At 42.5% G+C, this 14,131-nt stretch overlaps 2 protein-coding genes across 5 annotated transcripts; both read right to left on the reverse strand.

Annotated features, from left to right (window-relative positions):
- Nucleotides 1-771: 771 nt before the first annotated feature.
- Nucleotides 772-8,747, reverse strand: LOC119209255 (palmdelphin-like). Of its 3 annotated transcripts, XM_037458429.2 has the most exons (9): nt 6,959-8,747; nt 4,932-4,980; nt 4,742-4,822; nt 4,262-4,389; nt 4,072-4,186; nt 3,947-3,971; nt 3,782-3,868; nt 2,904-3,061; nt 772-2,626 (listed from the first exon to the last, which is right to left on the reverse strand). In XM_037458429.2, the coding sequence occupies exons 2-9, from the start codon at nt 4,974-4,976 to the stop codon at nt 1,556-1,558; spliced, it is 1,710 nt and encodes a 569-aa protein (XP_037314326.2). In that variant the 5' UTR covers nt 4,977-4,980; nt 6,959-8,747; the 3' UTR covers nt 772-1,555. The 3 variants fall into 3 exon arrangements, with proteins under 3 accessions (XP_037314326.2, XP_037314327.2, XP_037314325.2); XM_037458430.2 differs by lacking the exon at nt 6,959-8,747 and having other exon boundaries at nt 4,072-4,111; nt 4,932-5,292; XM_037458428.2 differs by lacking the exon at nt 6,959-8,747 and having other exon boundaries at nt 4,932-5,292.
- Nucleotides 8,748-10,706: 1,959 nt separating this feature from the next.
- Nucleotides 10,707-14,109, reverse strand: LOC119209257 (phospholipid phosphatase-related protein type 5-like). 2 transcript variants are annotated; one of them, XM_062557606.1, is made up of 4 exons: nt 13,219-14,109; nt 12,522-12,629; nt 10,988-11,238; nt 10,707-10,845 (listed from the first exon to the last, which is right to left on the reverse strand). In XM_062557606.1, exons 1-3 carry the CDS (start codon nt 13,420-13,422, stop codon nt 11,014-11,016), a joined length of 537 nt encoding a protein of 178 aa, XP_062413590.1. In that variant the 5' UTR covers nt 13,423-14,109; the 3' UTR covers nt 10,707-10,845; nt 10,988-11,013. The 2 variants fall into 2 exon arrangements, with proteins under 2 accessions (XP_062413590.1, XP_062413591.1); XM_062557607.1 differs by lacking the exon at nt 10,707-10,845 and having other exon boundaries at nt 10,994-11,185; nt 12,497-12,629.
- Between the last annotated feature and the right edge of the window lie 22 nt (nt 14,110-14,131).

Genomic DNA, 14,131 nt, shown 5'->3' on the forward strand with positions numbered 1-14,131 from the left:
GATGTATGACCAAAACCTCCCAAATAGGAAACACAAGCCCAACCAACAGTGTCTCTGAAGGTTGAACAGAACAGAGCATTGTTGACTCTGGACTCATAAAACCTTCATAGAATGTACAGCAGGGGGCAGCAGTGGACACTGATGAGCATGATGGTGGTGACCCCCTCCCTCTGCACTCCTCTGAGCCTGGCACACACACACACACACACTGTCAGTAGTGCACCGTCACAGTGGCTCACAGGCATGAAGTGCGAACCCGTAAAGGTCACCAGGTCACCAGGCGGACAACTTGTGACAGACAGGCCGTCCCTCCTGAGGCTGAATGGATTGTACTTGTAGTGTCCCCCCCTCTCAAAGCTCTTAAACATCAGTCACCCAGTAACCAGCTTTCTCTTCATTCTCCTCCACCAGGAGCTGAAGCTTCTGCAGTTTCTATTGCATCAAAGGCATCAAACACCAAAACACACTCTTTGTATGTGGAAACTTACTTGGCAATAAAAGTTTGTATTTTCTAACAGCATAAGAGAAACCAAACTGTCATAATCCTGAGTGATGAGTATTATGTATCTGAATGAAACATACACATGTGCTTATCTGAATAGAATAACTTGTTGAGCCTTTAAGGTGTTTAATCATTAGGAAACATGGATTCAGATCTCTTTGTTGACTGTTCCTGAACTTTTAGAATGTCATCAGACACACACACACACACACACACACACACAGGGTGATGAGGGTCAGACAAGCAGACACAGAGAAGGCTGTTGGCATCGATCTGTAAAAAAAGGTTTATTAGCATCATTGTTACACGTGTAAGCACGTAACATGTGTAACATACATGTTTAGCATCTACCATTCAAACTTCAGACGTTGCTTTAAAAACAGGGATAATCATCTGCAATTAAAAAGCACTAGCTAGTCAAATGAATCCGCCTAAGACCACATCCAATGAAGTGTGTTTCATTTGACATTGGGTTAAGTAGAGGAATCATCTGATGGAGATCATTGAGTTTTAGCATCTATTCCACACTAAGTGTCTCTGCCTACTGAAGCAACTATTAAAAACACAGTGTTCAAGTAGAGCTTCAGCCGAAGTCCACTCTGAGATAAAATAGCACCTTGTTTGTACCAGCAGAGGAGCGCTAGCAACCTGCTGATGGGTTAATACGCGTAATGGATCATTTAATAAGACATAATCACTTAGATAGCAGAGAATTAGAATGTTTTTATGTTCCCCATTGCCGTTTCAGGAGACTTGACTGTACTAAACTGATCAAATATTCTCCAACAATGAAACAGGGCGAATGCCTTACGTTAAATCATTTAAGTATGGAGTATTCTTTTGAGGTGTATTTATCCATCCTTTGGCCACCTTCATGGCGAGCTTATCGACAGAATGTCAGCCCAAAAACTATTCATGTGTTGAATGAAGGCTCTGATGCCAAGTCAGTAAATTTGTAGAAAGAATTGTAAGTTTATAAATGACAAATCACCCGCCATGAGGTGAGCAGGCGGTGCAGCTGCTTGTTGGGTGGGCGGGGCTTAGCTAGTCCCGTTAGCACACAGTGCAGCAGGGTCTCTGTCTGACACCTGATCCCACCCCTGTCCCCTTCCACCTGTCTCCCACCCCGTCCACACGCGCCCCGTTTCCATTGGATGAACCTCCTATTGGGTAACCATTTTGCCCAAGCTGCAGGTGGCACTTCTTCTTCTTCACACCGTGGTCATCGCTGCAGTCTGCGATGTCTTCAATGACGACCAGCTCGGCCTTCAGGGAGCCCTCAAACTCCCGACCCCGACAACTGTCGTCCTGCGCCGTCTGGAAGCCCATGAAGATGGCTGTGATTGGCTCTGTGGTTTCCATGGCATTGAGGATGGTGTAAGGGATGTTATCTCCGTAGATGGGAGAGGGCGCTCTGTCAGAGGGGGCGGGGCCACTGCACAGGGCAGTGGTAGTTCTGCCATCATGGCTGTGATGGGATGGAGGGCTGTGGCCATAAAGTTCTTCTTCGTCCACGCTGATGTAATCGCTAAGAGGAATATAATTGGCTGAAGTGTAACAGAGCTGACCCGGGCAGTCAAACTCTGTTCCCATGTCATGTGATCTGGGCGGTGGGCGATCATTGGCTCTGCCTCTATTAACCACACTGTTGATGATGCTGCTGGTGTGGTGGGAAGGCCGATCTTCCTGAACACAGTGACAGTTTCTCACCTGGTACGAACTACAGTGGCGTTCTCTCTGGTTGCCAAACGGGTGTCCCCCCCTGCTGTGGTTACCAAGGCGATGACCTTCCCGTAGGTTGCTTCGGTTCATTCTCTCTTCCTGCTGTCTGTGAACGCTTTCCTGGTGACCGCAGTGATACTCGCCTCCTGGTTGGCTCTTCCCACTTTGCCGGCCGTTGAATTCTTTCTCCGGTGGGGTGTTTCTGAGGAGATGGCTCCCATAACATCCCCGCTGGTTTCTGAGGTCAAACCCCTCCACTCCATCCCTCTCATCTTGGTGTTTGAGACAGCATTTCTGTTCCCTTTTGCTGTGGTTAAGGTGGCGATGCACTGTGGCGCTTCTCAGCAACTGTTCAACCTCGTTTGCTGACAGCACAGACACACAGCTCTGATCATGTGACCCCTAAACGTAGAAATATATGAGTCATTATCAAGAGAACACAATGAGACGTCACTGGCAAAAGTGGAGGAGATTGTGTATGTGGAGAGGCAGTAGGTCAGACGCTGTCTGCTGAGAAGTGTGGAGATGGCATCCTATCTTTATTTCCTCTTTTCTTTGCTTTACAACTCCTGAAAAGAAGATGAATGTGTCTCTATGTGTAACCTTTACCTTCTCCCCTGTAAGGTACCACATCATTATATCAAGCTTTGTACACAGCACAAAGGCCATTCATGAGTACCTGTGAATTCAGGGCGTGAACACACTTCCTGCCGTCGTCGTAACCCTTGAGGCCGGCGTGCTGGTTGACCTTCTCAGGGGGACCGGGTGCAGGAGAGAGCACCGTGCTCTGCCCAGTCAACAGGTTTCTAGTCACATTGATCTCCATGGCAAACAGAGCTGGGACGTACAAGGAAGACACACAGAGTCCATGTTCATAATCCTGTGTGCATGTAAACAGCATCATCTCTCTGCAGAAATCTGGATGAACTAAAGAGTTATAGTTGGACCCAGAACATCGAGGTCGAGGGCGATGGTGGCGTAGATGGTGGAGTGGTGTGGTGCACTGGGAGTCGCAAGGTTGGTGGTTCGAATCCCGGCTGCCCCATGTGCCATGTCGATGTGTCCCTGAGCAAGACACCTGACCCCTAACTGCTCCCCAGGCAAAATGTAACACATGGATTATAATGCGATGTAAGTCGCTTTGGATAAAAGCGTCAGCTAAATGACATGTGATGTCATGTGATGTCATTTAGTGTCAAATGTTTGTCATGACGATATACTGGGTTGTTACTTTGCTCTTTAGTCACTGTTGATCAGAGGGAATACAGTTGTGTGATTAATTGATCATGTATGTATGGAATCATTTGGTAAAAATCTGCTTTCACATTAAATAATCTTTATTTTGCAAATTATTCTCAAAAAGGCAAAATTATATTGACCATGATTTAATGTATAAAAGCAACAAAAGAAGAAAACATTGCAGGGGGGCGTCTCCTCATGCAGGGCACTGTACACAAAGTGAGTACCATCAACAGTGAGAAAGGATCTCCTCAGACATTTAGAAGGGTACAAATCCAGCTAGAGGACCAGAACATCACTTCTACACAGGTATCTCACTTGGCGTGTTTGTTTCAGAGTGTTTGCTGCCTGGTGGAGAGAGGGATTGTGGGACATCAGGGCTGACTTTGCTGACCAGTAACGGCTCTGTGGGACACAAAACACAACAGCTAACACAGATGTATCTCCAGGGCTGGTTAGCCTTCAAAGGATGTCATGACTCACCAGGAACGAAGCTGTCCTGGGCCTCCTAGAGGACAGACATTACATTACATTCATTTAGCGAAACTTCAAAAAGATAATGTGAGTCTGTGGCAGACCTGTCTATGAGCGACAGGGGGTGTGACTACCTTGATAATGTCCCCTGAACTTCTCTCCACAGCCTTCAGTCTGTTGAGGATGAAAGACGCGTTGGTAGAAATCCTGGACTCCTCTCTCTCCAAACACTGCACTTCCATTTCTATCCTAATGGGTCAGGGGAGACGCAGTGGGGTCAACATGCCGTGTGTGTGTGTGTGTGTGTGTGTGTGTGTTTTCTACCTGTGGATGTTTAGCTGCAGTGCTCTGGTCTGCTGCTGGTCACACAGAAGGCTTTGTTGATGCGGGGAGTCTTTTGCATTGTGGGAAGCCGAGTCCTGCAGCAGCCATCGCTCCCTCAGGGCTTTTTTCTGATGATTTCATTACAGGAGTTAATATTTATTTAAATGTAATTGTAATGTGTAGTTTAAATGTAGAGCAGCCGACCGGTCTAATTTCCTCTGTTCAATGTTCCTCTTATGTGGTTGGATTAAACGAGTTGCCTTGACAGCTGCTGATCAATTCAGTCAAACAGTTAATGGGGACCACAATGTTCTGCACAGGTGGAAGAGCTGTGTGTGGACAAACAGATGGACCGAGTGATGATTGGTGCTGATGAGAGACTGTGTGTACCCATCCTTCCAAACGGTGACTGACTACACATCTCATCTGGTGTTATCGCTGCCCATTTACTGAGACCATGTTTAAGAGAGTAATTAGAACCTTTAGATGCTGAAGTTTGACTTTTTCCCGGTCCAGCTCCAGTTTCCTCTGCCTGATGTCATCCTGGATGCGATGTTTTTCCTGTTGCATCACAGACAAAAGATTAGAATTAATAGAAGGCTAAAGGCAGATCTACTGTACATACACACATGTTTGGGTTGGTCAAATGTAGAAGTGTGGTAGGCATTACAGTGATGGCCTGCAGCCTCTCTTTCAGCAGGTCACACTCCTCCATGCTGCTGCAGGTGGGGGAAAGAAACCTTTGTTCAACACCTTCTTGTCCACAGTTCAACATTGAAATAAAGGCAAACTGCACTTATCAAGAGTATTATGCAATCAGAGCCCACCCAGACAACTGTAACACACACATTGTATTGATTTGCATGAATAGCAGTATTGATACAATACTCCAATGTATGGATATAGATCAGATACGTGCTGTTTAAATGCCACTTTGTCTTCCTACCACTCTAAGGTCTTTAACACATGTCATCATTCACCCATTCACACCCCATTCCTCCACTGATGACAGTAGCTAGTGCACACAGTGACAGCTGGTCACACACACACAGCGGGAGCAGCTATTTGGGGTTAAGCGTCTTGCACAAGGACACATCAACGTGGAGACAGGGATCGAACCAGCGACCCTTTGATTGAACGAGGACCCTGATGTCCCAATGCTTTGCTCACACCACTCAAGTAGACCACTTACTGAGTTCATTTTGAGTCCTTTCATACATTATAAGAACTGGAGAAATCTTTTTCTATTTTATACTTCATACTACTGAAAGGAAACAGATTTTTTCAGGCTTGTTGCAAATATAAAAACGCATTGATGTGTTCAAACAGGCACCAAACACCTGAACCAATTATAATTTGATCTCTAGTGCAGTATTATTTATTTAACTTAGTGAACTGTATTGTGATATGTTTGAAATTGTTCGCAGTGTAGTAATTTAAAAAACATTTAAAACAGCTGCACTGCATTTTAAAAAAACACCACTAAAATTCTTATACCCATTATATATATATATATATATATAAATAAGATAATCTGCATGTAAAGTACAGAGCAATACAAATAATGAAACTATTACCTCTTAAACCCTTTGCATGTGAGGCCTGCAGTGTAGCACAAGCTCCCATATTATTGACCCAGTGCCTCAGGTCAGAGAAAAGAGTCTCACATTAATATTGGTTCACGTATCTTTAACAAATCATTCCCTCCACACGAAGAGAGGCACTACATATTGTTCCGCCATCATAAGGCCACTTCCTACCAAACTGGGGCTTAATCAGACCCGCTGTCAGTCAAAATGATTCCTATTCATCCAGTCATCCACAACATAGAGACCACATTTGTTAACCTGTCAGTCATTGAACAATGAGGATGACTGTTTTATTACTCCTAAGCAGAGTTGAGTTTATATCCTGTCAGTGAAGCAGGGGGCAATCTGAGCTAATCTGCTCATGAGGCTGCTAATCTGTGCAAACCATCTGTCTGCCAGACGAGAGGACAGAAGACAGGAGGACAGAAGACAGGAGGACATGTGCTCAGTGTCTCTCAGAGAGTCACTCTGCAGTCAGATACAACTCACACACCTTCCTTCATTTGGCCTTTACATTTACACAATGTACCAAGCATCAAAGTAAAATACGTTAGAGTACTAAAAGAGGACTATTGACCCCCGATAACTGCAATATATTGTAATATTGTAATGTAATATGTAATGCAGTTATTACCAAGCATACAGGATTTTGTGTTGAGCCAATGTGTGAGTGTTTTTAATAGCACTAATGTTAACGTACCTTGTAGCTATAACTTAACGTTAGCTCAAACTACCAGGACGAGCAGCAGCAAGGAGAAAATGAAGCTTAAACAGAATTAAGATATGAGCCCCCCCCATCCCCCCCCCCCTCTCCCTCTCTTGTGTGTGTGATAATGATAATTCACCACAATAAAAGCATCCATTTCTGCTTGGACAAAATAGATCATAAATGTACCATTCTGTCAACATAAATCCCTCTGAAGCTGTCGTTTGTTGCTTAAGTTATTTGTAACTATCAACAGAATGTTTGGTAACTGAAGACCTGAACAACAACGTGATATTAATAGCTGGAGGTACACATGATTTCTCACCTGCACTGCAAAGAAACAGCTCATACTTGCCACGAATGAATAATGAATCCTACAGAAGAGGAAGGGTTAGAACTCACCTCCAGCAGGCCGCTCGCGCGCTCGCGCTCCACGGCTTTGCGCGGGAGGCGCGAGACCTCAAGGCTGCAGGTGGAAGTAGGCGGGGCTCCGCGGGGCGTGTTTGTTTCGGCGGATTGACAGTTCGCTGGGCTCTTGTCAGCCAATAGCGGCGAGTCCACCACTAAGGAAACGTGCTTAAGCAGCTTAGTGGTCAGTAACTGGGTCTGATGGACAGCTGTCAATGCGACGCTTCCACCTGCATGGGAAGTTCTTCAAACAATATTATTATGAACTGCATTGCTTTCAAACTGTATATTTCTGGTGGGAAAGAGGCATACAGGAGATATTGGCAGCCTCATTCCAAAATGATAATGGAAATGTATTGCATGGGGCCGGCTGGGGCCCCAATCAGACGATGGTATGAATGTGGTGGATGAATAAGGGCCGCCGTTTGTAAAATGTCGCACGTTCTAAAATCCTGCGCAGTTTTGGTACATTTAGCATGATCATATGAAAAAAAAGCACGACAATATTAATATGTCACTTTTTCAATCATTTAGAAAGAAATTAATGCAAATGCATGCAATAACTTTTCCAAGGATAATGTAAATGTTGAACGTAAATATGAATGTTAAATATAAATGTAAAAAATTGTCAGTGTTGTGAAAAACATTTTAAATAAAGGGACCGCTGAATATTTTTATAAGTTGTTGGGATGATATTATACACTTTTATATTGGCTAGATTGTCAATTTGTATTATCATTCTTATTTTTTTAAATGATTGGAAGGGTCCTTTCACACTAATGTCAAAAGTTATCTCTGGTAGGGAAATGACTGAAACATCATTTATCTATTTATTTACTATAATCACATTTAATGAAATCAATCAGATATTCAGAATGAATCTCTTGCAGAAATCCCTCATGACAGCGACAGGGACCCCTAAGTCAGTTATTGTGATACAGCAGCCATATAGTGGCATCATATTGATCCGTAGCATGTGAGATATCCATTTCTACAGTTAAATCTCTTTACATACACAGCAGAAGATATAGAAGGATGAGTCACATGGGGACAGGGAGTGCTTTTAAAAAGAATCATCCCTTTGTTGGCCTGTGATACACAACACAGACGCATATTCATAGATGCATCGGAACAGAAAAAGTCACATCAAACAATGGTTAAAAGGAACACACCTGAAGTGATCTTTGGGAAGGTTTTTTTTTCATCTTAACAAGTCTTTTCACTACTGAGTGAACTAAATGAAAGAACTGACGGAAATAAAGCTATATAACACCAACAGCATTAGCACCTCGTGATGATTGTTCCCAAGATGGAAGACTTGCTCAGCTATCAATAAAGAAACAGAGACAAATACTGTGCTGCCTTGAGTCACTATGACACCTAACTATGTAACGCATATGCAAATACATTATTCATCAGGGTATCTATTCAAACAGATAAAAACTACCATGTCCTAACATGTATGATATGAATTCATTGTGCACTGATAGCTCACAGCTTTTTGGTTATTGTTTTTTTTAACTTGGACAGCCAATTTTTGGAGAAAAGCATCCTCTTACTGTGCAATAGTTCAGTTTAGCCACAAACCAATTCATTTTTGCAATAAAACTATTGAAATAGAAAGTTTCAGTTTGCAATGTTTCTGTGCATTAGAATTCATATTTTATGAAAAACTAAAAAAAAAAACATTAGAAAAATGCGACTTTGTTGTCATGATGGCCTGATATTAAGGTGATAATGAACAATTAATTTACATCTGCTGCAAGAAGCAGCTGGGGGTCATAGTCATGTGACTTCTGTGCAGGATCCTGGGTTCTATCAGAAAAGAAGAAAATTCAATTAAAACAGTCCCTGTGCTACTGACATTTTTCTTGCGGTATCTACTGTATGTTTTTTTTTACAAAACAATTGCATCATCATTTAATACACCGGATGGTACATTGTAAACTGAAAAATAAAACCTACTGTGCATGAGTGTGAAGTTATCTGTGTGGCGATGTACTTGTCACTGGCTTCCATGGCGTGATCAGTTTGGGGTTCATCCGTATCAGCTGTGCTTGCGTCCGAGGGACTCTGAGAAATGACAGGTCTCTTTTTGAAATACTGAACCACAAACACCACCTATGAAGAGGTAGAAACAGTGGATAGAGAGTCATTGAACCACTTCCAGACAAATCTAAAGTTTGACCAACAAAAAATGACATTTGTGTGTATGTAGCCAAAGAGTAGGTCTGGCACAAATATACCTTTTGGGCTGTTGAAACACCTCATTTTTTCATATTGTGTGTGCGACCGAGCTTTTTGCCCCCCCCCCATCGCTGATGTGCATGACTTGTAACACAAAAGAGGAATTCATGTTCATTCGAGCAACTTGTGTGGAGTGTGTTTGTGTGTCCTGCAGCGATTTAATCCATTAGACCAGTTTTCTATGACGAAAATAGACTAAATATTCTTTGCTGAGTAACATAATGGTGCACACAAGCAGAGCAGTGGTCTGACTGGTGAGTTCGTGGCAAAATGTGAGGGATGTGAAGAAGGAATTCATTTGAAATCAGTAGAGTGAAAGAAGGTCCAGAATGTGAGGAACAGAGCAGGCCCAGGAACTGAAACACTGATTTATTTAACTGAATCCTCCACATTGAAGTGCGTTCCAGCCAAATGTGAATGTGAGGGAGAGATAAGACTGATAGGTTTCAGGTTACTGCAGCAGATTCAGACTTGGATGTGAAGAGGATGAACCAGGAGGAGACGGTCTGAAGAGGAAGCCAATGTATTCAAACGCACCCAGACCCCCCCCCCCCCTGGGAGTACCAAACTGAGAGAAGAACTGTTAGAATTTTCCTGCAGCCGCTCAGATGAGTCACCTTTCCTTATCACTTTTTAGTGACTGTTTAGTTATTTTGGAAATGTTGCGCCAGGGGACTCTTTGGATTCATCGTAGTGTGATCTCCCTCGAGGTGCCTTCAGACCTCGTGTGGTTTGCTATGATTTGAACATACTTTATTAACAAATTCATCCAAAAAGCTGAAAGACCATCTGACCCCACACCAGGCTACAGGTCAGGGCTCACATCAGAAACAATGGGAATGACACCAAGTAGGTATTTTAACCCAACATATATCATCATATAACAGTTTGTATATCCAATAAAAATGAGTTTTTATTTTTGTTTGTTTATTTTGTTATTTTCTTGCCATGTGAGACATGAACAGTTATCACTTATCCTTTAATGAAACTTTTAGATTTTTGGAAAATATCATATAATGTCAAATAACAGTGAAAATATTGATACTTATGGATTATGGAAGATATATATAATAAGTCAAACAAGTCTAAATTAACTTTCTAGTTTGACTCAAGATGTGGCTGTCTGTGGCTTCCCACTGCAGCCTGCTAAACTAAATGACACCTAATGGGGCATCAAAGAGATTCGCATTCAAGTGCTGTATGAAATCTCCCATGTCATTTTTTGTTAGAGGCCTGTTTCAGACCTCTTAATTGGTCACGGAGCACGGAACTATGGGCTGTCTCTTTAAAGTGTGTCTTAGGTAAAAACAACGAAAACTATGATTGATCTTGAAGATGAATTAAATGGTGTAACTATCTTTTAATAATGAACCGCACAATGATGGTCTGAAAAGTCACAGTGTCATTGGATTCATGCACACCTGTTATCCCAAACCACGAGATGCATAAAACCTGACCAGAAAGACAGCGGTAGCTCCCCCGATGGCTTGTCCAGCAACGACGTCACTGCAGTGGTTTCGATACTCGGCCACTCGGTTGATGCCTGTCAGCAAAGCCAGACTGACCAATGAGAGGCTGAGGAGGGGGGCAGTCAGACAGCCTCCTCTGGAACCGATACAGGAAGTGACGTACATCTGGAGAGCACAGTAACTTTATTTCTGAGACACAGAGAAGAGCCAGCTGTATGGTGAGTTCAGGCGTATACGCTCTGTAGCTGTAAAAAGGGTCTTTGCACGTTTGCAGCACCTAACTGTTACATGAAACAGATCCACTCACTGCCAGGTAAACAGCTGTATACAGACTCAGCGCAGCCTCTTTGGATGGAAAGGTCTTCCTGGCTCTTGCGATGTCATCAGGGTCACCAGTGCAAGCATCTGATTGGCTGACAAAGTGCTGTGTGTCCAGGCAACCGAGGGCAGTGTAATTAGGCCGGCAGACAGACAGGAAGTGAGGGGCCAGGCATCCTGTGACCAGCTGACATGCGTTGACAAAGATGTCTGTTGTGAACAGACCGAAGACATACACAGCTACAAGGAAACATACACAGAAGACAAGATGATTCATAGAAAAACTGCGTGCCGGAGAAATACATTAATCTTTAGGTAATGCAATTCACACACTTTTTAAAAACTATTCCTTGACCTCTGTGGAAAATGTCAGGGGGTCAAGGAAAGATGGTTCAGAGAATTCATGTGGAGTTAGGTAAAGACTGTTAGGATGCGACTTCACTAAGCTACGTATTTGTGATGTAACGGGAGACGCATGTTAGTGACGTCTGTGTACAGCAATTAATAAATGAAAAAATTATATAAAAATTATATATAAATATATATATAAAGGGTATAGATTGGGATTAGGCCAAAATTTTAGGTGATCATACGGTAAATTATAAAATATGTAGTTCTGAATTTTATTTTCCATTTCTACCAACAAATCCGCCTAACTGTTTTGTTAAAGAAAAATAGCAAAAATCCAACATGAACATATTTTAAAAGTAATGTAAAAGTAATGAAAATGTAGAATTAGAATTAATTTTGTGTTAATTGTGGGGCAATGGTGGCACATGGAGTAGTATGATGTGCTGGGAGGTGCAAAGTTGGTGGTTCAAATCCCACCCGTGTCATGTTGAAGTGTCCCTGAGCAATACACCCAACCCCTAATCGCTCCCCAGGCAAAATGTAACGCATGGATTATAATGCAATGTAAGTCGCTTTAGATACGTGGTCTTTTACACATAAATGAAGGACCTGAATTGGCCAAACCAGAGAAAGCTGTCAAACAGCTGAGGAGGAGGAGGAGGATGACAATCTCCACTGAATTACTGAAGAATAGCACAATGAAGTATGAAGCATGTTTTATTGAAGCTGTATTAGATGGAACCACATGGTCCCAATAAATAAGGGGCAGCATTTCACTTCTACTGCTGGGCACCCGCCATTAGTTTGATAACGTCACCCGCCGGGCTCAAAGGCCCGTGAGCGTTGGCATAGGTTGTCTAATGTATAAAATCCAATATGGCAGAAACCAGAAAACAAGTGAGATAACATTTGAGCCTTGGATCCGCATTGAACCTCATTCATGCTCATTTTAGTAGATGTATCAAAAAACATAACATCAACACTTCAACCCTTTCAACCTGCATTAAAAAATGTTATTCGAGTTAAACTAAAATTCTCTTCAAATTTTAAGAATTGTAAACATATTTTCTGAAATTAAAATTCGGATTAATAGATAACTAAATGTCAGTTGGTTGCCTTTACTTCAAAATATTTATTATAACATTACCAAGGAAACGGAAGGTCCTGCGCACCATAGGGTTCACGTAGCAACAGTCCCCCATGACAACCACCTTCTCCTGGTCGTAGAGGTTGTTTGAGTTGTAGTGGAGGAGGAAGATAACAAGCTCTACACCTGAAATCTGATAAACAAAAGGAACGGGGATTACTTTAGGATCCTCACAAGCTAATTTTCACTACTATTTTTGTGGCCAGTTGGGGTCAGCGGAGTACCTGAAAACACAACATTGACATAGTATCATATTTATTCTTATATATTCCATTAGAATCCAGACTCGTTATTCTTAAATAACATAATATCGAAAAATAATATCGATAAAATATATCTATTTTTCCTTATATTAAAAATACATTTTACAAATAGTTAATATGCGTCTATTTGTGTTTTTGTACAGTACCATGCGCTACAGTCCGACTCTGATCATTACAGTACCACTAGACTATTAACTGACGCCTTTCACATTACACATCATTAGATCAATACATTGTGCCGAAGGCAACACATCAGTACAATTAGTTGCGTATTTCAACCCATAATAAAAATACTGCATTAATACCTGAAATATAAAAAAAATGTATTGTTTTGTATGGCCCCTTTAACACGTTCCACTGGGTGCCTCTCTCCCTCTTGCTCCCTTAACAGGAGCATTCGTATCTCTATCATAGAAAACAAACAAACCTTCAGTTGATTGTGTTAAAGTCTGGACTTACCAGAACCACAGGCAGTCCCCCCACCACAGAGTACAGTATTACTGGCTGTACGCGGCTGCCCTGTTCAGGTCCAGGATCTGGTTTAGAAAGAGTTGGGTCCCTGCAGGCGAAGCCCTGGTGTGCAGGACTGAAAGTGTCCGTGAATTCACAGTAGTAAACCAGCATCACTGCAAATGCTAGGATTACCACCTGAAAGTACAGCATGATGAACTCCGTCTCCTGCACTCTGACTTCAGAAGGTCACTGGATACTGTTGCCCTGGCAATGAAAGATCCAATGTATAAATTCCAAAGGATCTTCTTGCCTAAAAAACCTCCTCATAATGCGTTTAATACCAATAGTTGCAAACAATTCTTGAAGGATGTTCCTGTGCAAATATCCAACCGTGGATGTCGGTGACTGCTGAAGATGATTATGATGCTTTACCCCCCAGGGACGCAAAGTTGTTCCTCTTTTCCTTTTCTGTGAGTGAGAAAGAAACCCTTCTCTTCTGCTCCAGTGACTTCCCTGAATCATCCGACAGCAGTGAACCAGGGATGTCATTCTATTTCACTGAACAATCTTTCAGGACAGATGGACCGAATGGGGCAGACACCATGAGATCAAAGATGGATTTCACTGGTTTGATCAGGGTTTAAAATTAAAGCTGCGTTGAAAGGCGTTCCATTATGATGTATCTTACAATATTACAATATCCTCAGTGTGGGCCCTGACAGAAAAGGTTTGGGAACCACTGAGCTGAGCAGAGAGACGCCAATTCGTCCTCTGTGTTGTTCCCTGGTTGCTCTGCTCCCAGGGGTTCTAGTATGGTTCACAGACCTTTCGTCGCTCCTCCTATACATGTAAGCGGGAAGTTTTATACTCTGCTGCTTTTACTCTACATGTTGGAGTGACGCCGAGTGCGAAAAGTGGT

The sequence above is a fragment of the Pungitius pungitius genome, chromosome 15 (assembly GCF_949316345.1).
Source record: "Pungitius pungitius chromosome 15, fPunPun2.1, whole genome shotgun sequence".
Classification (NCBI taxonomy): Eukaryota; Metazoa; Chordata; class Actinopteri; order Perciformes; family Gasterosteidae; genus Pungitius; species Pungitius pungitius.

Bases quoted from the DNA above. Each gene is read 5' to 3' on its own strand.
- LOC119209255 (XM_037458428.2), bottom strand. From the start codon at position 5,036: ATGTTGAACTGTGGACAAGAAGGTGTTGAACAAAGGTTTCTTTCCCCC. The intron at 4,187-4,261 runs GTAGAAAACACA...CTGACCCATTAG, and splicing joins CTGCAGCTAAACATCCACAG to GATAGAAATGGAAGTGCAGT. The intron at 3,062-3,781 runs GTGAGATACCTG...TGTACGTCCCAG, and splicing joins CTCTGAAACAAACACGCCAA to CTCTGTTTGCCATGGAGATC.
- LOC119209257 (XM_062557606.1), bottom strand. From the start codon at position 13,422: ATGCTGTACTTTCAGGTGGTAATCCTAGCATTTGCAGTGATGCTGGTT. The intron at 12,630-13,218 runs GTAAGTCCAGAC...TTTGTTTATCAG, and splicing joins GGGGACTGCCTGTGGTTCTG to ATTTCAGGTGTAGAGCTTGT. The intron at 11,239-12,521 runs GTGCGCAGGACC...GTTTCCTTGTAG, and splicing joins GTTGCTACGTGAACCCTATG to CTGTGTATGTCTTCGGTCTG.